The sequence below is a fragment of the Lutra lutra genome, chromosome 9, assembly GCF_902655055.1.
Source record: "Lutra lutra chromosome 9, mLutLut1.2, whole genome shotgun sequence".
NCBI classification, from domain to species: Eukaryota; Metazoa; Chordata; class Mammalia; order Carnivora; family Mustelidae; genus Lutra; species Lutra lutra.
Genome location: NC_062286.1, coordinates 52,238,664 through 52,258,919, shown reverse-complemented (window position 1 = coordinate 52,258,919; position 20,256 = coordinate 52,238,664). Strand labels below are relative to the sequence as shown.

The 20,256-nt window shown below is 58.7% G+C and overlaps 1 protein-coding gene across 3 annotated transcripts; it reads right to left on the bottom strand.

Annotated features, from left to right (window-relative positions):
- Nucleotides 1-1,210: 1,210 nt before the first annotated feature.
- LOC125109353 (cytochrome P450 26B1) lies at nt 1,211-20,236 on the bottom strand. 3 transcript variants are annotated; one of them, XM_047746219.1, is made up of 6 exons: nt 19,735-20,236; nt 15,930-16,154; nt 7,297-7,572; nt 6,868-7,023; nt 5,113-5,397; nt 1,211-4,746 (listed from the first exon to the last, which is right to left on the bottom strand). In XM_047746219.1, exons 1-6 carry the CDS (start codon nt 19,936-19,938, stop codon nt 4,354-4,356), a joined length of 1,539 nt encoding a protein of 512 aa, XP_047602175.1. In that variant the 5' UTR covers nt 19,939-20,236; the 3' UTR covers nt 1,211-4,353. The 3 variants fall into 3 exon arrangements, with proteins under 3 accessions (XP_047602175.1, XP_047602177.1, XP_047602176.1); XM_047746221.1 differs by lacking the exon at nt 19,735-20,236 and adding an exon at nt 17,270-17,288; XM_047746220.1 differs by lacking the exon at nt 19,735-20,236 and adding an exon at nt 17,062-17,239.
- Nucleotides 20,237-20,256: the final 20 nt, after the last annotated feature.

Here is a 20,256-nt window from a genome sequence, read left to right as displayed (position 1 = left end):
TGAGGGAAGCAACAGGACAGACTGACGGACTGACAAGTGTGGGGGACAGGGCTTACTGGGATCCCTGTCTTGGCGGCGTGGTTCAGGAGATATTTGTGACCCTCTCCGGGGGTGGCCAGGCTCTGTGCCCAGGTGGCCAGGTGGGGAGGGGCCCTGCACCCAAGTCTGGGCCTGAGGACTCTGAACTGAAGCTGAGTCTGACTAACTAATGGGAACCAAAAAACCCCAAACAAACAAATAAACAACACCCAGAGCCACACAACACACACAAAAAAGCCTTTCTCAGGCCAACTGGGAGGCAGTGGGTCCCTCCCCAGACAGTGGGGAGGGGACTGAGCACTGCCAAGGACAGGACCAGCCTGGGCACTGTGAGGCCCTCTCTCCCCACCCCTGGCGCCTTGGTCCTGGAGACCACCCCAGATGTTCCTTGTCCCTGCCCTGGACGTCCTGCCCTTCCCTGGCCTCACCTCTGGCCTCTGTGAATCAGGTTGCAGATCACCTTTTCACAGAGTGTGATAAACAGGAATGAGGACATGATTTCAGTCATCAAATGGGATTGGGGAGCCCCACGACCTGTGTCAACGCCATGAAGCCCCTGAGTACACCCATCCTTGGGCTCAAGGTCCTGGCAAGTCCTGCAGTGAAGGAAGCTGCCCAGTTCTACTTAACCCTTTCCCTGAACTTATTTGATCAGGGAACCCATTTGCTCCTATAACACCCATGTGATAGGCTTTGAGAAGTGCCTCGTGGGGCACGAGGCCAGAAGTCAGGAGAACTGAACTCTGCTCCCTTATTTGTCCCCTCGCCATGGACATCAGTGTCCTCGCTCAAGAAAACAGGATGGACTCTGAGGACAGGCCCTCAGCACTGGGTTGCCTCATCCAGCACTAAGCTGCCTGGCCTGGCTGGTTATGGCCACACTCGGCCAGCGGAGCCGGTTCCCAGCTGCCCCAACACTCAACGGCCCTCGAGGACCAGTGGTCAGACAGTTACATCTCCCACCGCAACCCAGGGGAACCTACTACTCGCAGGCCATTGCCGTGGACTTCTCTGTGCCTACACACAAGGAATGGTGGGCGTGTCCCCCAGACAAACCTTGTGAGGAAAAATTTTCCACCTGACAGATGGGCATCTTGGAAGGGAATGTGTGGGTGGCCGGGAGATGATGATGGTGATATGGAGAAGACAGAGACCAGACAGCCAAACAAGGGTGAGTCCCCACGGTTTATTATGGAAGCCTATAAAAGAGCCAGGTTGAGTATTTCCAAAATCACAAAATGCACAACATTCATTTTTTAATATGCAACATGGAATATTATATACAGATTAAAACCACATGACGGCAAAAACACTCACACGGCACCAGTTTCATATCAAAACAAAACACACAAGTGCTTCTTCAATATTAAAACAACTGTGATAAAAACATATTAATATTTTGAGCCATGTTTACAATAGAGAAAAAAATTCATATTTTACTAAATAACAAATATTTAACAGCAAAAACTTTATACTAAATATCTATTTTGAATTATAACAAAAATAGTACTTATAATAGTTTATAAAGACAGACACAAAATTATAACATTAATGAAAAAAAAAGTTTTGTGTATAAAATAATATTATAGTGACCTGGGCAGGGTCAGGATGGTGCCCAGGTCACAAACACCAGCGCCCAACATCGAAAGTGCTTCAATCTGCAAGCCCGTGGCAGGAAGAGTGTTGTGGGGTTTTGTCTTTTTAAGGTCAAGTTACAAGAGTTAGGAATGGTACGTGAGGAAACATCACCCATCTAGCACTACCTGTACAGACCTGCACACAGACACACAGGCACGGGTGGACAGAGACGGCCACATTTCAACACTGGAACCCTCCTGCCAGCCAGTCAAGAGTCAAGAGCGTCTTTCAGTTCTCTTCTTGTTGCCTTTGAGACCCAGCGGGGCAAATAATCCTTCCTTCCTCCTCACAGGGACCCCCTCAGCCTTTCCCTCGGCCCCTCCCATGCTGGTCACCCCAACGTAAGGTGCCTCCCAGAACCCGCCATCTCCCACCCCACCCCAATCCCCTCACCAGGGCCAGGTCTGGTGGGTTTCCTGTCTGGAGTAGCACTTACTGCCTTCTTAGAAAGTCAGTCAAAAAAAAAAAAACGACTGATTCAGCTGGGGGCAGCTTGGAGCGTGAACCTTCCAGACACTGGGCTTTTCTTCTGGGTAACCAATTCCAGGGCACCGTGCAGCTCTTTTGCAAGCTTTGATGAATCTTTACATGTGTTTGCCTGTTTTTTTCAGAAAATGTGTGTGTGTGTGTGTGTGTGTTGGGGTGGGCTGAGGGATTTTGCTGATTTTTTTTAAAAATGTCTTTTTGCCAGTGATGTATGTTCTGCACGGATTCTTTAGTGGTGGAAAAGTAGGGACAAACGAAACCCTTGAGAACAGGGGTTACAGAGCCATTGCCGAGCACGAGCCCATTCCCCTAACACCAACCACCAGGGTGTGTGAGTGGGGGTGGGGGGGGCCTGCAGTCCTCCCATGGAGCACCATGGAGGGGGCCGCACAGCTGCCCACGGTGGTCACTGCTATGGAGAAGGACTGGAGAGACTGGTCTCCTGCACTCTTTGTGTGTTTTTGATTTTCTTACAAAGAGGATTCGTTGCTTTTATAACATCAAAAGCCAAAAGAGAAACACAGAAAGCAAAGAAAAATCCGAAAACAGACAAAATCACTTAGAGACTCACCAAAGACCCCAGATCATCCTGGGAGGCATCCCAAATTGCCAACACTCAAAATGCCAGTGGCAGGAGCTACTCCTCTTTCCCCCAGTCATCCCCTGACCAGCCAGTTTTCCACCAAATCACTTCTGACAAATCGCACATTCCCTCCTCCTCGGCTCTGCAGCACGCCTCGTGCAGCTGCCTCAAGACCACAGCAGAGGACCTGAGTCAGCACGTCCAAAGGGCTGCCTCCTATGCTCACCTCCCTTTGCTCTCATCTTGTCCCCACACCCCTGAGCTGGGCGAAGCAGACAGTGGCATAGAGGTGAGAACGACTTCAAGGACATCTTTCCAAGGGCAAAGGGCCAAGGGTGAAGGTCAAGGGAGGGATGACAGAAGCCCTTGCTCCCTGTCAGAAGAAAGAACCCGTATACTTCCCCATGCTCACTAGCAGGAGTAGGGGGCACCGGGGTGAACCGTGGCCAAGAAGGAGCTTATGGCAGTTGCCAAATCCTCATATGTTCAGGGCTTTTGACCGAGCAGGGAGGGAAGCAGTGGGCCATTTCCCCATCTCCACCAGGGTGAAAGGCAGAGGCACTGGACTTCACCCAGGGAGTGAGGCTCTGAGGTTGAACCCACAGAAGGTCTGGAGCCTAGGGGCAGGGAGACAGCATCATTCGCAGAAGTCCCGCCCTGGACAGCTGGGATGGAGGCTAGGGGACAGACGAGAAGCTCGTTCCAGTCCCCAGGAACGCCAAGATTCGGTTATGTCAGTGAATAAATATGGCGGGGAGGGGGGTGGCGGGGGGCAGGGTTGCGGTCCATGAGTCAAAGGCCTTGGGTGTGTGTGTAACAGGGGAGCAGGATGGGCTCAAGATTGCCTGGCAGGAAGGTGGGGACATCAGTGCGCATACCCAGGGCCACCAGGGAACATGCTGGGAGGACAGGGCCTGGAGCTCCTTTGCCCCAAGGTCAGAAGAGAGAAAAAGTAGCAGCAATAGGTAATTTCAAATGTCCAAACTGGCAAAGGGATGGGGCCCCTCCAGGCTGCTTGCAGTCTACCCACCCCCCCAAGCAAGGGTGACTTGTGTTCTATCACCCAGGATGCTGTTCTTCGGCAGCCACACCAGGAGGGACATTCCACCAGTCTGGGTCAAAGCCAGAAGGGGGGTGGTGCTGAAGAGAGAGCTAAAGGGGCCCCTCCTTGCGTCCCTCCCCCACATCAACCACCTGCCCTCAGACTAAAAGGGTCCAAAAGAAATGGAGAGCTGGGACCAGTTGGGAACATCACAAGCAAATGCAGCTGAGCCACTGACATTTAACACTGTAACGGGCATGCGGAGTGCCCGGCCCTGTCACTTCCCCCGGGGGGCTAAGCCCGTGGGAACTGGGAAGGACTGGGTAGAAATAGGAGCCAGGGGAAGGGCCCTTCCCCCGGAAGGATGGGGCCCTTCTGGCTTTGGGTAGGGTTTGCCGGGGTCGGGGGGGGGGACAGGGGAGGGCAAGGTATGGGGGTGCCTATCCCCCTTCCCCAGGTTCTCGTCCCCTCCCCCACACAGGTTTCAACCCTTCTGGTGCCTCCCACCACCCCCGCCACGCCCCAGGCCTGGCTGGGCTGAGGTGGGGGTACGGGCTAGGCGCCTTTAGACTGTGGCACTCAGCATGGCCTCCGTCTCTGGCAGGATCTTGTTCTGGTTAGAGTCCAGGCCAAAGAACTTGACGCTGAGGCCATCCACAGGGTGCAGGACAGGGACCAGGGTGATGCGGGGAAAGGTCCGGGTAGCCAGCTCAAAGCGGCTCGTGCTGGCCAGCTCCACCGCCAGCACCTTTAGGAACAGCTTGGCCAGGTGTTTGCCCAGGCAGGTGCGGACTCCACCGCCGAACGGGAGGTAATGGAAGCGGCCATCCTTATCTTCACTCCGGGCCTGACCAAAGCGATCCGGGTCGAACACGTTCACGTCTTTGAACACGGGCGCCGTGTCATGGGTGTCCCGGATGCTATACATGACGCTCCAGCCTTTGGGGATCTGGAAACCCTGGAGACAAGAAGGGGGGGCAGGAGTAGAAGAAGGTGGTGAGAGCCAGAGGAGGTCTAAGAGGGCCAAGGACTTCCTACCCGCTGGCCCTCCAGCCCCCTGTCCCCGGCTGTGGTCCCTCAGTCCTGGCCAGCATCCCCTCCCCTGCCGCAGCCTGTGAGTCCTCCCTCCTGTTCACAGATGTCCACATGCAGCTTCCCATATGACAGCCCGGTCGGTTTCATCTGACCCAGCATCTGGGGCCGGCTCTCCCCCATCCCCACTGTGGCACCCCGACAGGAAGGCCGGTCTTTCCCATGGGCCAGCGCCCACCCTCCCCAAGCAGCGTTCCCACCAGAGGCCCAGCCCTGCAGGGCCCAGCCTCACATCGAGCTCGAAGGTCTGCAGCACGGTCCGGTAGCCTCCGGAAATGGGGGTGAACAGGCGCATGACCTCCTTGATGACGCAGTCCAGGTAATGGAGCCCACTGAGAGTGTCGAGGCGCAGTGTGCCCTCACAAGGGCAGCCGCCACTGTGCAGGATGCCCTGGGCCCGTAGCTCCTCGCGCAGCTTCTCCAGCACGGCGGGGTGCTTCAGCAGCTGCATGATGAGGGACGTGCTGGCGCTGGCCGTGGTGGCGTAGGCTGCGAAGATCAGCTCCAGGGTCCCGTCCTGCAGCGGCAAGCGGGGATCCAGGCTCAGCCCCCCTCTGCCAGTACAGGGCCCCCTGTCATGCCCCAAGGTCATCTAGCTGGGCCCTGCCTCCAAGAGCCTCACGTTGCTGTGGCTTCAGGCCACAATGGATACAGGTCACAGGGCCAGTCCCCCTGCTGGGCAGACAACATAGTGCCACAGCCCAGGGCAGAAGCACTAGCCTGGAAGTCCCTTGGGATAGATAGGGCCGCTTCTCACTCACTGCTGGATTCCAGAGCCTGCCCGAGCAGGCCTCATCAGGGCAGTGAACCCCCAGAAGGAAAAGAAAAAATCCCGGGGAGCCAGGCCCTGTGCAGGCAAGGAGGGTGGGTCTGCCCCTGGGCTTTCTACCTGGCAGTCCCAGCCCCTTCCTCCGTCCCCAGGACATTTGGTGGGAGGGCAGCAGTGTGGATGGGGTTGGGGGGCAACCTGGGACTATAGCCATGGGGACCTCTGCTGGGACAGCAGTGAGAAGGCTGAGGGGAGGGGGCCCCCAGAAGACTCAGACCCCACCAGGTTTCTCAGGAGAGCAAGACTTCTGGAAATTGGGAGCCCGAGGGCAAGGTCCCAGCAGGTCATCTCGTTCTGAAGCCTGTATTTTACAAATGAAGGCCCAGAGAAGAGAGGGAAGGCACTTGAGTCCCTGACTTGCCATGGCACCACCTAGAAGCCTTAATACTTCTTGTGAAATGGGAAGGCCATTGGAGCTCCTCCTTGCTCAGCAGGGGGAAAGCCAGAGTCAGACCAGGGTAAGCACAGACAGGGAATGGAGAAGTCTGTGGTTAGACCCCTGCGGGAAAGACAGAGTCTAGACAAGGATGAGTTAACAAATCCCCCTCAGGTGGTGCACCCAACCCGCAAAAGGGTGGGCAGAAAGTCCTTCTTGGAGCCTAGTGTGGGTCATCCTGGTGCTGGCAGCCCAGCTGGGCTTAACCAGGGACCCACAGGCCGGGAGAGAGTGTCAAGTGTTACCAGCTAAAAGAGGCTGGTGGGAGGGGAGGAGACCAGAGTTAGGTCAGAACCTCCCTGCTCTTCCCCCAAGGGCTTAGGCTGCCTTTCTGAGGACCATGAAATGCGCTGAACTGGTGACTATTGAGGGTGGAAGGGGGTGAGGGGGTCCACAAAGCGACTGACACAGAGTCTGTCCTGAGGTTCCTAGAGGCCAATTTTCAGCGTCTTCGCTGTGGGGACCCACTCACTCCCAGGACTGGGTGCAGAGAAGCTGTGGTGGGGGGAAGCCCCACCCATCATGGCTGTTTCTCAGCCTCCCCATCAGACCACCCACACGAAGCAGGCCGGGACACAGCCTCTTTACTGGCTGCGTCCCCCCAGCCCCCAGTGGGGTTGGCCACCACCGCCACACAGAGACAGCCGCTGTGGGAAAGGAGCAGGATGGGCAGAAACAGAACCTGGGGCACTCGTGCCACCCAATGGGGAGGCCGCCCCCACCTTCAGCTCCTGCATGGTCATCTCCTTGCCGTGCTCCTTGCTGCTCTCGATGAGGATGTCCAGGGCATCCGAGTAGTCCTTGCCCTGGGTGCACTGAAGCTTCTCCCGGATCGCCTTTTCCAGGCCCTTTTGCAGGATCTGCCGTGCCTGAATGCCCTGGGGTGGGGAGAAGGGGGCGATGTGGTCACCAAAGACAAAGGGTAGGGTTACCAGAGGCCCCCTCCCAAGGCCAGGAAGGGCAGGGAAGGGACTCCTCTGAGATCTTCCCATCTAAGCTGCTGAGACCAGCGGGTGAAGGCTCCCCTCCCCCGCCCATGGCCCTTCTGCTGACTCCTCCTCTCTGTCTGTGTGACCGGTGAGTGACTGAGTGGCCAGCCACCCTCTCCCACAGATGCCCACCTCCTCTTCTCCCAGGCCCCAGGGGCTCACCCGCCGGTAACCGGTGAAGGGCAAGTCGACGGGCAGGGAGAAGACATTCTCCACAAACTGCTGGTAGACTTCGAAGAGATGGCCCAGGTCCTCTTCTGGGATGCTGAAGCCCAGCAGCACCCGGATGGCCATGCGGAAGGTGAGCTTTTGTGTCTCCTGGTACACGTTGATGGCCTCCGGGTGGCTGCTCCAGGCACGAAGTGTGTCCTGGATCACCAGCTGGATCTTGGGCAGGTAGCTCTGCAGGGCCTCGTGACTGAAGACCTTGGATAAGACCTGGAGGGCAAGGGGGGAGTTGGGAGGAGCTCGCGCCTGCCCACGCAGCCCCCACGGGGCCCCACTGAAGCACGCGCCCAGGACTGCGGCCACAGAGACGCCGGGTCCTCACCCCAACCGGGCTCCACTTTCCACCTCCGGTCACAAACCCCCGCTGGTGCTCCAGCTCCGAACCCCCTCCTACTGCCTGCACCTTGGGGCAGAGGCAGGGGAAGGACAGGAGTAAAGCACAGTGTACAGGCACTTCTATTCTAAGTTGGGACCTTCCGTGTCATTCACAGAGAGATCGGAGCTGCCCTCTCCTTTCCTGCCCCTCAGAAAAGCATGAGCTGCACACAGTGGCAAAGCCCTGGGGACTATGCAGCCCAGCTGCCAGTAGGTCTACCGAGGAGCTGGTCCCTCCACTGCAGGGACCCCTTCCCAAATTCCCAGGCAGAAGTGCCCAGAAGGAGTGGAACACAGGTGCATAGACTGGACAAGGAGGTGGAAAGCAGTAGGTGGCTCGTATCCTCTAATGGAAGAACAAGAGAATCTGAAGCTAGACTACAAGCAGGACTTCCCGAGAGGCCCCCGCCCCCATCACCAAACTGCTCTCAGTCCCCGGGAAACACCTAATGGGTGGAGACCCTAGGCAATCTATTAATAGATGTGCCATCAAAATGTCTTCGGTGTGGCAGAGTCTAGAGGCAGGGGGACGGGGGCAAGATTTTCCACCCTGAAAGATCACAATGCCAAAGAGAAGCCCTTTTAATTCCTTGCATCTCCCTGGTCCATTTTAAGTAAACAGAGAGTCCCTATTTCCACCTTCTCTGCTTTCCATCCTCCTGCTTCCTCAGTAACCCCCTCCTGCCTCCTCCTTACCCAAATGCCCCAGCACACAGTTTCATGCTGCTACCCAGGGCAGACAGGAGAGGGGAGAACATGAGTTTATTTACTGATACCTCTGCATGTCACTCATAACCAACATCCTCTATCCACCCCCCGCAACCAGAGGGGCCACCAGAGCAAAGGGGGCCACCCCCACCAACACCAAGGGGAAGGTCACTGGGGAAGGCAGAGTTGGGAGGGACAGCACAGAAGAAGGAGATGCATATTCCCTCTGCTCCACTGCCCTGCCCCACACAAACCACACACACGCGCCTGCCCTCCCCTCCCGTCCCCCCAAACACAACCACCGCACAAACTGTAAATGTGAGAATTTCCCCTGCAGTCAGCTCGAGGAGGAAAAGGTAACATTTTCCTGGCCTCAGCCCTGCATGGCTAATGGGAGGGCTGGTTTGCAGAAATAACAGAGCTGGCCCTTCAGTGGCCCAGCCAGGCGTTCACAATAGCACTTTCATTCCCAAATTCCCGGTGGGCAGATGGAGGGAGGGAAGGAGGCCGGTGAGGGGCAGAGAAGCCAGTGCTGTTTGGGGCTGCTCCTGCTATTAAGGGACAGCTGAAATGTAGAAAGATGGGAAGTGGCCAAGGGCAGCCCAGGTCTGGATGGGTCACTTACACCTTGCTCAGCAGCGAGGGTCCCAGGAACTTCCAAGGGAGACTTCAGCCACCACCCCCCTTCAGAGAAGGCTATATGGATATATGGATATAGGTGGGGCTCTCTGCTTCAGCACCCCTTCCCTGGTGTCCTTAGGATGCCAAGTTCAGCTCCTGATCGGAGTCTAATGGGGTGGGAATGGGGCCTCATCCCCAGAGCCCAATGCTGGCTAACCAAGGGCCCTTACAAAATAGTAAGATGCTCATGGGGGAGGAAGAAAGATACTCTGTGGCTCCCAGGCCTCGATGGGGAGACTGGGAGTAGGGGCTGGCAAAGATAGGGAGGTCACACCTGACCTAGAGGAGGACTGCCAGGGAGGGGATGGGGCAAGGGCTGGCCAGGGCCCCCAGCGAACAGGAAACCCAAGCTCAGAGGTGGGCATGTGGAGGGGGCAATGGGGCAGAGGCCACGCAGACCTAGACTGGTCAAAGTCAAAGCCAGCTAGGCTCTACAGGGCAGCGGGGTGGTGGGACAAGGCAGGCTGGGGACCCAGAGACCTAGGTTTTAGCCCCGGATCATACACCAGTTTACTGCAACACTATGGCCAAGTCATGCCCCCCGCCTCAGCTTCCTCATGTATGAAATGGTGAGGAGGTGATCTCTGTGGCTCCTTTCTGTACCTTTTAAGGTACAGAGCCCATAAACTAGGTGTCCAAAGTAGACGCTGTCCCCTCAAGTCACCTAATGTTTACTAGGCCCCCAAATATACACCCCACGCAGGCTACAGTGACCCAGGAAGGGTTCCCAGGGTCACCAAAGGAGGCTCCCTGAGGACCCCCCAGCACTCTCAGAAGGGGCCAGACATGACCCACCCACAGGCCCTGCCCAGCCCTGCCCTGCCCTAAGGTTACATTCCCTGCGCCCTCTAGTGATGACCAGCTGAATCACTCCTTCTCAAGCTTGGGGTCCAAGAAGGGCAGGAGGACGGAGGGAGACTTGGGACTGAGTAGATGGACTCCAAAGGTGGGGGATCCACATGTTACCTCCAGGTATTCAGGGGTCCTGAGCAGGAGCTGGAATGACCCCAGGAAGCCCTCTGTCATCCTGCACCTGAAGGCCTCTGGGCTGGGGCATCTGGAAAGGTCCAAGGCTCTTATCTTGACCCAGCCCCTGACTCACCAGGGGCAGCCAGCAGGTCACTGTCCTCTCTGGGGCTCAGCTTCCCCACTGGTTTCATGAAGGGTCTAACTGGACTTTCTTGGGTCCCTTTCCACCCAGCTGTCCTGCCCATGATTCCTCTCAGAGCCCTCCTGAGGCAGAGAAAATGACCACAGAAGAAGCAAAGCAAAGCAAAACAGCAGGTACTCTGAGTCAAGGGAGTCCACTCAGAGGTCACCCCGTCCGTGCCCCTGCTTCCAGCCCTGCTATTCCCCAGGCATCGGGGCCTCCCAGGCACCAGGAATACTCCAGGTCCTCATCCCTGGGTTGGTGCCCAGGATTAACAACGAGGGCACTTCCCACAGCCGAGGCAGCCCAGAAACCACCACCCACCACAAAGGCCAGGAGGAGGCAGAGGTGCTGGCCCAGAGCAGAGGGAGGCCTGGGCCATGTCGGGCAGGCGGGGTCAGGAGTTGGGCACATGGGCAAGCGCCCAGCTGAGCCACTCAGTGTGAAGAGAGGAAGGGTTCCCAGCCCCCAGAGCCGTCTGCTCTGACCACAGCTGTAACAGGAGCCAAAGCTGCTTTGTTTCCCTCTGGGGCTTCCCTAGGAATTCCCAAAAGTGAGCCAAGAATGTTGGACAAAGGTCATTGGGAACCAGCTTGGGCACAGGCAAAGCCCTGCAGAGGGAGCAGCAGGTACGGACTTCCCTAGGGTTGGTGCCCAGGGAGAGAAGGCAGAGCGTCCCAGGAGGACCAGGACCTCCCAGGCACAGGCTGGGCTCCCGGCTTGAAGGCTGTGCTTGGAAACCCTCCACTACCCCCCATCAGCTTCTCCAGCAAAGCGACTGGCCCAAGGGCCCACTTCCCTGGTTCTCTCTCAACCCTGAGTGGGAGGCAGTGGGACACCGGGGGGCTTGCCAAGGCTCCGATTCTCCATAACTGTCTCTACAGACACTTGCCCCTCCTGCCTCTTACCCCACTGCACCCCTGGGAAGAGAGCGGCTCACTGGAGCCCCAGGACCCTGGACTCTGACTGCTCAGCCAGGTGTCCTCCCCCTTCTCAGCTGGTGCCTGTGGATGGACAGATGGACAGACAGCCTCTGGACAGGCAGTCTCGGGAGTCGGAAGAGCCAGAGCAGGAACCTACTCTTTGGGCCAGTGAGTCAGACTGGGAGGAATGGAATCGGGTGCCCAGGAGGGCGGGGGCCCAGGCAGGCTACCCACTGAGCCAAGCCGCCGGAGGAGAGACGCAGCTTCGGAGTGGGAAGAGCAACAGAGGGCGGGCAGCGCCGCGGCAGCTGTCTTCAGGGCACACGGGGGATGCCGAGGTGTGTATTTTATACTCAAGTAAGGGGGAGGACGAGAGATAGCGTCATCTTCCCAGGGGCCTGGCATTTCCACTGGGTCTCGACTTCACCCTGGCTGCCTCCCGAGCCAATCCCACTCAGCCACTCTGGCCCAGACCCCCCAGCCTGTGCAGAAAGTCGAGGCCCAATGGGGAAGGGCCCTCCCAGGGTCACAGTCCTGGCCGTGACTGGCCACACCCACCAATGGCCCTGAACCCCATCTCCCACCACTCCCCAAGCCCCACTGAGCCACCATGTACCTGTCCTGGGGCTCTGAATTTATCTGAGAGCCCCAAGGGGACCCTTATTTATGGCCAAACTTCTCAGGAGAAGGCCAGCTGTGTGGCTCCTCTGTTCCTGCTTCGGCATTTCCCACCCCTGGAGGGACACCCCCAGCTCCGGCCCTTCAGCCTGGGCAGACTGAATGGATACATTGGTCGGCACAGGGGGCTCAGGGCCAGAGTAGACCCCAGCCAAACCTGACCCCACTCTCTGTCAAGGCCAGAATTGTCTCCCAAGGCTGAAAGAGTGAGCAGACGCATCAGCATCACAGCCTTGGACCCCTCCCTGCCCTGGGAGGACAGAGAAAGGAGGGAAAAGGGAGAAGACAGACCCTAGGCCTGGCCAGAACCCCCACCACTACCCCCGCCCACTGCCTGGCACCAGGCGCATGGAGGGAGGCACCCACTCTCAGGCGCTCTGGTGGCTGCCTGGCCGTGGGCTCCCTCCCACATTGACCTTCAGAGAGATCCGCTCCCGCCACCCTCCCCCTCAACAGTCCCTGCACCCACTGGCTGGTGCTACAGTAACTTTTGAGTGAAGGACTTCTTGGGCTGGCAGAACAAAGGCTCTGTGCCTATGCCAGGGGGGGCTGGGCAGAGCTCTCAGGGGCAGGGCTGCCTGGCTGGGCCACCCACCTTCCTAATGCAGGTGGGAGCGGCTGCCCTGGGCTGAACCAGAGGCTGTGCCCGGGTCCCAAGACCATCAAGAGCCAGGCTGGGCTGGGTTCCCTAAAGACCACCCCAGACCTCCTGGCTCTGCCCTCCTGCTGATGCACTTCTCGGACTCTGCACCCCAACACACACTGCAGGATGGACAGGGTTTCTGAGAGAAGTGCAGTGATCCTGAGCCTGCCTTCCACCTCCACCCCAGACAGAGCCCCAGGGCCAGGCCCGTGAGGGCTGGGATGTGTGCAGACAAGGCTTCTTCATCCTACCTCCAAAGCCTGGGGAGCTGTTCCCCCACCTTCGTCTTGGGTTCAGAAGTCCCTGTAGCCAGGAGTCGGTTGGAGGGGCAAGAGAGCCATGCCTGGAGTCTCTAGGACACCAGGAATCCAAGACTAAGTTCATCCTCTGGGATGTTCTCCAGGTTTGGGGAGGGCTACTGTCTGAGGCCCCCTGAAGCTGTTGGCCTCCCCATTTCCAAAGGAAAAGAGGAAATGCCTTATTCTGGGGTGTGGGGCTGTGCAACAGGGATTCTAGAACCATCTCCCCTCCCACTCCTCCTCTGTGTCTCTGACAACCTCCTCCTACCCTTCCCTACCACCCACCTTCCAGGGCAATTCCCTAGCCTCCACCCACACAAAGAAGGATGACATCCCTCTCCCATTCATCAGAGACACCCCAGGCCCCTGGGGGAAGGAAGGTTACAAAAACGAGGGGACACAGTCTGGGGTGGTGGCTATAGGGACACAGGCCTGGCTCCTCGAGAAGATTTTGTTAGACTAGGCAAGACTTTCTGGATTATCTCCCTGGCAACCCCAGCCATCTTGGCCCTAGACCACCAGGACAGGCGGGGCAAACACCTGGAGTGCAGCGAGGGCTGTTAAGGAGCCCCTTCCCAGCACATCTGGTCAGACCTCCCAGAGAAGGGGCGGGCCACCAGCCCCAGTGGAAACAGTGACACTCCTCACGCTCCTCGTTCTCCCAGCACACCTGGGCCTTACTTCCTGTGAGTACATCCCAACCAGGCCTGGGCCTAGCCCAGCAGCCTGCTCGCCCACGAGGTCCCTGACTACAGTGCGAACTGGATCAGGCAGTGTGCATGGCATACCCCCAACCCTGGCCAGACTGGGTCCGCTGGGCACTGGGGTCTAGCAGCCTGGCCATTTTTTCCAGGACATCAACAAGCCCCTGAATGTTCTCTTCTCATCCCTCCAGCTAGACTCTACTTCTTGAGGCAAGGACCAAGTGTCCCACTTCTGGGTCTACCTCACTCAAAACCTTCAATTCCCAAGCCTCTGTCAGGATGAACTGCTTTCTGTCTGCTTCCTATCCCCCAAGAGCTAGAGGATAGGGTGTCCCAGAGAGGGAGATCACCGAGGACTCTTCTGTGGCTCTCAGTTTTGGCCCCCGCCCCTGCCCTACCCCCAGCTCTCCCTGGCATTCCTCTGGCAGTGTGCTCTGGGGCATCTCCTTCCCTCCTTCCAAATGGACCATGTGGGCCCAAACCATGGGGCTTTCCAGGTGGGCCCTCCCCACCTGGAGACCCACAGCCAAGTCAGGAACAGGGTGGGTGGAAACACACGGCAGCCCTGCCCCAAAGCCCTCTGCACCCCCAGGGTCTCACAGTCTGGTCCTGATCCAGCCCTCCTTTTCCTCCCAGCACCTCCTCCCTACTCTCACCACCAGCTCTGGCAATCCTAGGTCGGCAGGACTAAGTAAGGCTCCCCTTCGGCTTTATGGGCTAGAAACAACTCTTCCCTGTGGATGCCTGTGTTGCACGCCCTGTCCTGCCCTTTCTTTGCTTCTTGACCTGATTCAAGTCTCTCAAACTCCCAAGCCTCAGTGTCCCCTTCTGTCAGAAGGGGACAATGACTGTTTTCTTGTCAAAGTCTCTATAAAGATAAAATGAGGAAGCAGATAGTCCTCGTAGCTGGGTTTCTGAGTCTCAGGCTGTCTCCTCACTCTTTGGAAAGGGGTTTTTGGGTGGAGCCCTAAAGACTAAGAAAAAATAGTGCCGAACACATTTTATAAGCCCCCCCCCCCCCCCCCCCCCGTGCTGAGCCCATAGCCCCCTTCCAGGCACTTCCCATCTCTCCTCTGGACCTGTTAGCTGCTTCCTGCTCTAGTGAGGCACACGGGGGAAGACTACTCTAGAAGCCCCTTTTCAGTCCCTGAAATTCGTGCTTTACGGGAGCGGGGTGGGGGGGGGTGTGCCTCTTCCATCGGATTTTGCTTCCTTTTGTCTGCTATGGAAAACTACTCTTCGCAGGCTGTTCAAAGACATCAGATACTACAAGATGAATACCTACGTTCACAAAGACCTCTTCACATAGACTCCTGGAGGAGGGAGTCGCTCACCGTTGCCCGCCCCCACCCCCCATACACACTCTGCCACTGTTCTGGGCAGATCTGAGGCTGCCTCTCTCTTTCCTTAAGGTTTCAAACCTGGATGAGTCCTCTGACCCAGTGGAAAACGGGGAGGGAGGGGAGGTCGTGCAGCGCCCCCTCACTGGCGGCCTAAAGCTGGCGGCCCGCCGCCCCGCCCGCCGGCAGCCCAGCTTTGGGGTTACTGCAGTTCAAACAGCACGTGCCGCCCGCGCTAAGAGCCGCGGCGGCGGCAGCGGCGGCGGCTCGGCCCTGGGAGAGGGCGGGGAGGCTCGGCTCGCTCCGTGCGCTCTGGCTCGCCTCCTCCGCGCCTCTTCCAGGCGCTCGGGAAATCCACAGTATAAACACCCACTTTCTCTTCCTCTGTACGGGAGGGGGTAGGTGCGCTCTGATCCCCCGCAGCGCCTCCGCTGCTCTCCCACCCTTCGCCCTTCCTCCGCCGTCCAGCGCTGGGCGGCAGTGCCCCAAACTTCATCTCCCCGCCACCTCCACCTCCACCTCCTCCTCCGCCCCGCCAAGGCAAGGCCCTGCTACCGTCGTGCACGGGGTGCTCCGCTCCCCGAGCCTGCCCGCGTCGCCCTTAAGGAACCAGTGGCAGAAAGGCTAGGTTTGGTTTTCCAAAGATCGGTTTTCTGTCCTCAGAATTCCCGAGGGAAACAGGGCGAAAAGGAGAGCGGGGACCACCACCTGCCTTTATCTTTTCTCGGTTTTGTGGAGTGCGCGAGGACAGGAGTTGGATGCCCTACTCCCTGCACGTTTTAGCTCTGTCCAAACCACCTCCCTGTAACAGCCACCGATGGGTCTGGCCTGGTAATGGGAATGGCACAGCGGACCGATAGTGGGGCAGACCCGGAGGAGGCCTGCGGGCTCTGGATCCCGGAGCACAGTCGTCTAGGCACGGGACTGTGGGATCCTCTAGCATGGTGTGCAAATGGGGGGCATAGATTCGGGTGGAACTGTCCCGCTCCTTACACCCGAGACGGGTGCACGGAAGAAGAGAGTCAGAGCAGGGCTGCGGGGCTCTTAGCCGAAAGAGAGCTCTTACCTTGCGCTTATTGCGGTGGATGTCCCCGATGGAGTTAGCCACCGTGTTCGGGCCCAGCAGCATGCGCGTGCTGCGTGGCCACTCGGTGCTCACCAGGTGGTGCTCGCCCATGAGGATCTTGCGCACGTTTTCTGCGCCTGTCACGCGGATCAGCGGCCGCCCCAGCAAGTGCGTTTTGAACACGTTGCCATACTTTTCCCTCCGCGAAGACTGGAAGCCGGAACCCTGCGGGAACCAGGGAAGAGACCTCTCTCAGGGCGTACATCTCCGGATGTACCGGATGTCCCAGAGGCCCAGCCTGGAGGGCCCGCGGCGTGGGAGGGGGGGGCAGAAGATTCAGCCCAGGCCACCAGTCCTCTGTCACCCCACCACCACCACCACCACACACACACACACACACACACACACACGCACGAAGGTTTTATTTTTCATAGCATGCACGAGAACTGGGAAGTAGGGCCTAGAGGATAATAAATAATGCAAGAAGGCGGGAGGCCAGGGACACCCCTCGGGAGGGTGTTTTTTGGTAATGACTTGCGGGAGGAAAAAGGTATCCCGGACGGCGGGACCCGAAGCTACAGCCTCCACCCCCCTCCTCCTCGCTCCCCCGCCTCACGCTCCGGAGACTCTCGGAATAAATATTTCCAGGCTCCCGGCCACGGGCTGGCGAGACCCCGCGGGGTGGCCGCAGGCCAAAGTTTATTTATAGCGGCGAGCGGTCCGTGCCCGGAGGCAGTCACTACAGAAGGGGGTTGGGGTTTCCTCCGTTCTCAGGGGTGGGCCGCGAAGGGACCAGGCGGCCCTCTAAGGGATCTGCAAGGTAGGGTCACGGGGCCGCGAGCCGCGATTTTCCTAATGCAATCCGCCCTGGGAATAACTGAGAAGGAGTTTCGTCGCCGCCCTGGAGTTTGGAACTGGAGCTCGGAGGAAGGCGCTTCCCGCGGGGCGGGGCAAGGCGGGGCGGCCGTCACAGGTAACCGGATCCCCCGCGGCGGCAGCGACGGCGCGAGCCCGGGACGGCTAGGCCCCGGCCCCGGCCCGGCGCGCGGTGGAGCTGGCTGATCCGGCCCTTGAGCGGGTGCCGGAAACCTAGGGGACCTCCGAGGGGCGGGGGCAGAGGCGTCCGGCTCACCTTTGACGTAGGCGCTCGCCACCCCACCCCGCGTTAACCCTTCTCCCGCCGGGGCAGCGCCCGGTGCCAAGGGGGAGAGGCGCCACCTGTCCCGCACTCTTGCTTGGCCGGCAACGACCTGCGGATGCGGACTCCAGACCTACGGAGTCCTGTACCCCCGAAGGGACATCTGGGCATCCCCTTTTCACGGGTCGATCCCTCTACTCACTTCCCTTTCTTCTACGGAAAAGTATTCTCCAGCTAAATGTGAACACACCCAGCACCGCCGAAAAGTGACTCTGCAGAACCCGGAGCCCTAATCACTTTTCCACATGCGCCTCCGGCCCCGGCGCGCGACAGGGAGCGAGCCCAGAGCGGCCGCGCCTCCTAGAGGGGGGCTGGGCCGCGGGGGACGCCACCCCACTCCCAGGTTGGCGGGTCGGAGAGAGCTCCTCCACCCCACCGCAGTTCTAGACGGCGTCTTCCCCTTTAAGAGAAATCTAGGCGAGGGTGGAGGTGCGACCAAGGGGGGGGGGGGCTGAGGAGCGGGATTCCCTCCCTCTGTCTGCTATACCCGTCTCCCTCGCTCCGTCTGACTCTCCGTCGCTCCTCTCCTTCTTTTCCTCTGTTTTTCTTTTCTTTCGACACAAAAGTTGGGTTGTGAATTTTCCGAGGTCGCCGCCGCCTCTCTCCCGCCGCCCCCCTCCCGTCTCTGATCTGCCTAACTATAATTAAAGTGCGTTTTTTTTTTTTGTGGCATTAATAAAGAGTTATTTGTCCGCCGTTTCCACGGTCTTCACAAAGAGGACTTTCATAGGGGCGGCCGCTCGGGCCGCGAGTCCAATTTATACAAAAATGTTGTATTTTTAGCCCTAGGCTCTGTTTAGATGGCGCACGGTGGAAACGGAGAGCCCTTGGAGGTCTCCCCGTAAAATCTGATAAATGACTCCAAAAAAATAAAGCTGGGATTCAGAGGGCTCCCATTAACCCCTTCAGCGCTCTTCTACAGGCATCCCCCCATTTCCCTCCCACGGGGGAGTCTAGGGCCCCGCGGGCTAATGGAAGGGGGAGGCGTAGGCCTGGTTCCCTTTCCCCAACTTCAGTGCGGGTTGGGCACGGAGCCCCAGGGGCCCTTGTGGGATTCGGAGAAAAGGTCAGGGGGATGTTCCGGGTAGCAGAGCAAGGTCAAGAAAGGGGGGGGGGAATAGACCACGGATTCCGCAGATTGGCTCTAAGGAGACGGGAGCTGATGCCCGCGTGAGTTATTTTATTTCCTAAATTCTCGGCCAAAAGCCTAGACCACCTCCGCAGTTAACTCTTTAAGTGTGGTGGTGGCACGGGAGAGGCTCTGGGGACTTCTTTACGGAGGGTAGCCCTATTGGTTAAAGCGAATCCCACCCCACTTGCATGAGCATCCCCAAAAGAGATAGGCCGATTCTGGAACTTGGGAAGACCACAACCTAGAGGAACCGCGCGCCCCCCTCCCCGCCCCCCGCTCCGCTGTCACTCCGCGCGGGGCGGGCCGGGCAGGGGTGTCTGTGTGTGCGCTCGCGAATTGCACGCGTCTGTTAATATCAAGCCATGCTCTCGCACTTCTAAACCCACAGGTCTCTGCCGTCGCCTCCCGCTTCACCTCACCCTTGCCGGGGTTGTCTTCAGGACATTCATCCTTCTCTTAACTCCCACCAGCATCCTCCGGACAAACACGGGTGTTCACCGGAACACAACACACCTCCCGCGGTTAACCAGAGGCACCCCCCACCACACAAAAAACCTGGTGTATATCAAGTTGCAAAAGCGTTTGTCTAGCACTTGACGAGGTTAATTCCAGGTTAATCTCCCCTTTACTTACCTGAGTCTGGTCCCCAACGCACCCACCCCCATTATCACCAGCAGTATGCGGTTGTGTGGCGTCTAGCAACACACACACACACACACACACATGCACACATATACACACGCACTCTTTGGATCTCATACACCAATCCCAAGTTTCTCTCCCCTGCTCAAGTGTCCCCACCCAATAAGTAAATAGACCCTTTTCCTTAAAGCCAAGAACCCTCTGGTCTCGGGCTTCTCATCTTCCTTGGGTTACCTCCTTCCTTCCCCACCACAAAATACACACACTTTCTTGGACTGTAGACCAGGGCGGTTGTACCTAGCGCAGCCGACGACGCGGCGGGAACACACAGCCGGGGTCTTAAGGGGGCAATTCTGGCTGCCATTGGATCCTTCCTCTCCCTGACTCAATTTTCGGGTCCCAATATACCTCCCAAGCCCCGGCAGCCTACGGTGACAGGGGCCTGGAGCGAGAAGGTGAGGCGAAAGCTGCTCACCACCCGACTCCCCCTCCCGTTGGCATCGCGCGGGGAAACCCCCGGACGGTCCACGCATCCCTGCTGGGTCGCCCGCGATTGGGGAAAGTCAATCTTGGGAGCCCTCCGAGTCAATCTTGGGAGTCCAGGGACCTCTCCTACCAGCCCCCAGAATTTGCGCACCCGGCGCCAATGGGCTCCGAACCACGCGGCGGGCTGGCAAAGGAAGCCCCAGCTGCACCCGCAAAGAGGAGGGAAGGGGCGGGGCGGGGACCTGTGCGTTCAGGCTCCCGGCGCCCCCTGGCCGGCCCGCGGCTCCAACGGCCCCGCGCTCGCCGCTAGCGGACCCCGGGGAGCAGCGGAGCGAGCGCGCCCTTACCTGTAGCAACCAGTGGCCGGTCTCTCCGATGAGCGGGAAGCCCATGGAGCCTTTGGGGATGGGCAGCTTGCAGCTCTTGTCGCGGGTGGCAGCCCAGCGCAGCTGCCACAGCTGCTGCGACACGGCCAGCAGCAGCGTCACCGACACCAGGCACGCGGCGAGGGTGGCCAGCGCCGACACCAGCTCCAAGCCCTCAAAGAGCATGTTGGCGGCCGCTCGGGGGATTGGCTGTGCCGTCCGCAGCGGGGGAGGGGAGGGCCGGATGAGAAGGGACGCGAGCGGCGGGGGAGGGGAGGCTGCGGCCGGGGGTCCTGGCACCTCCAGCCGAAACAGATTAGGAGGAAGGGGCCGAGGGAAGGGGCCGAGGGAAGGGGAGTGGAGGCTGCGAGGGGAGCGGAGAGAGGGAGGAAAAAAATTGCCTACAAGAAGAGAGAGGAGACACGAGGCGACTCGGAGTGTAACTTTGTTTGTTTGTTTGTTTGTTTGTTCCCTTATAGCGGGCTTAGGGGCTGCTCGAGGGGT

What these genes read in the sequence shown, in the direction of transcription:
- LOC125109353 (XM_047746219.1), bottom strand. Translation starts at nt 19,938, where the DNA reads ATGCTCTTTGAGGGCTTGGAGCTGGTGTCGGCGCTGGCCACCCTCGCC. An exon ending in CCGGCCACTGGTTGCTACAG is followed by an intron (nt 16,155 to 19,734) that starts GTAAGGGCGCGC and finishes TGGTTCCCGCAG; the next exon opens with GGTTCCGGCTTCCAGTCTTC. An exon ending in CCTTCACCGGTTACCGGCGG is followed by an intron (nt 7,024 to 7,296) that starts GTGAGCCCCTGG and finishes TCCCCACCCCAG; the next exon opens with GGCATTCAGGCACGGCAGAT.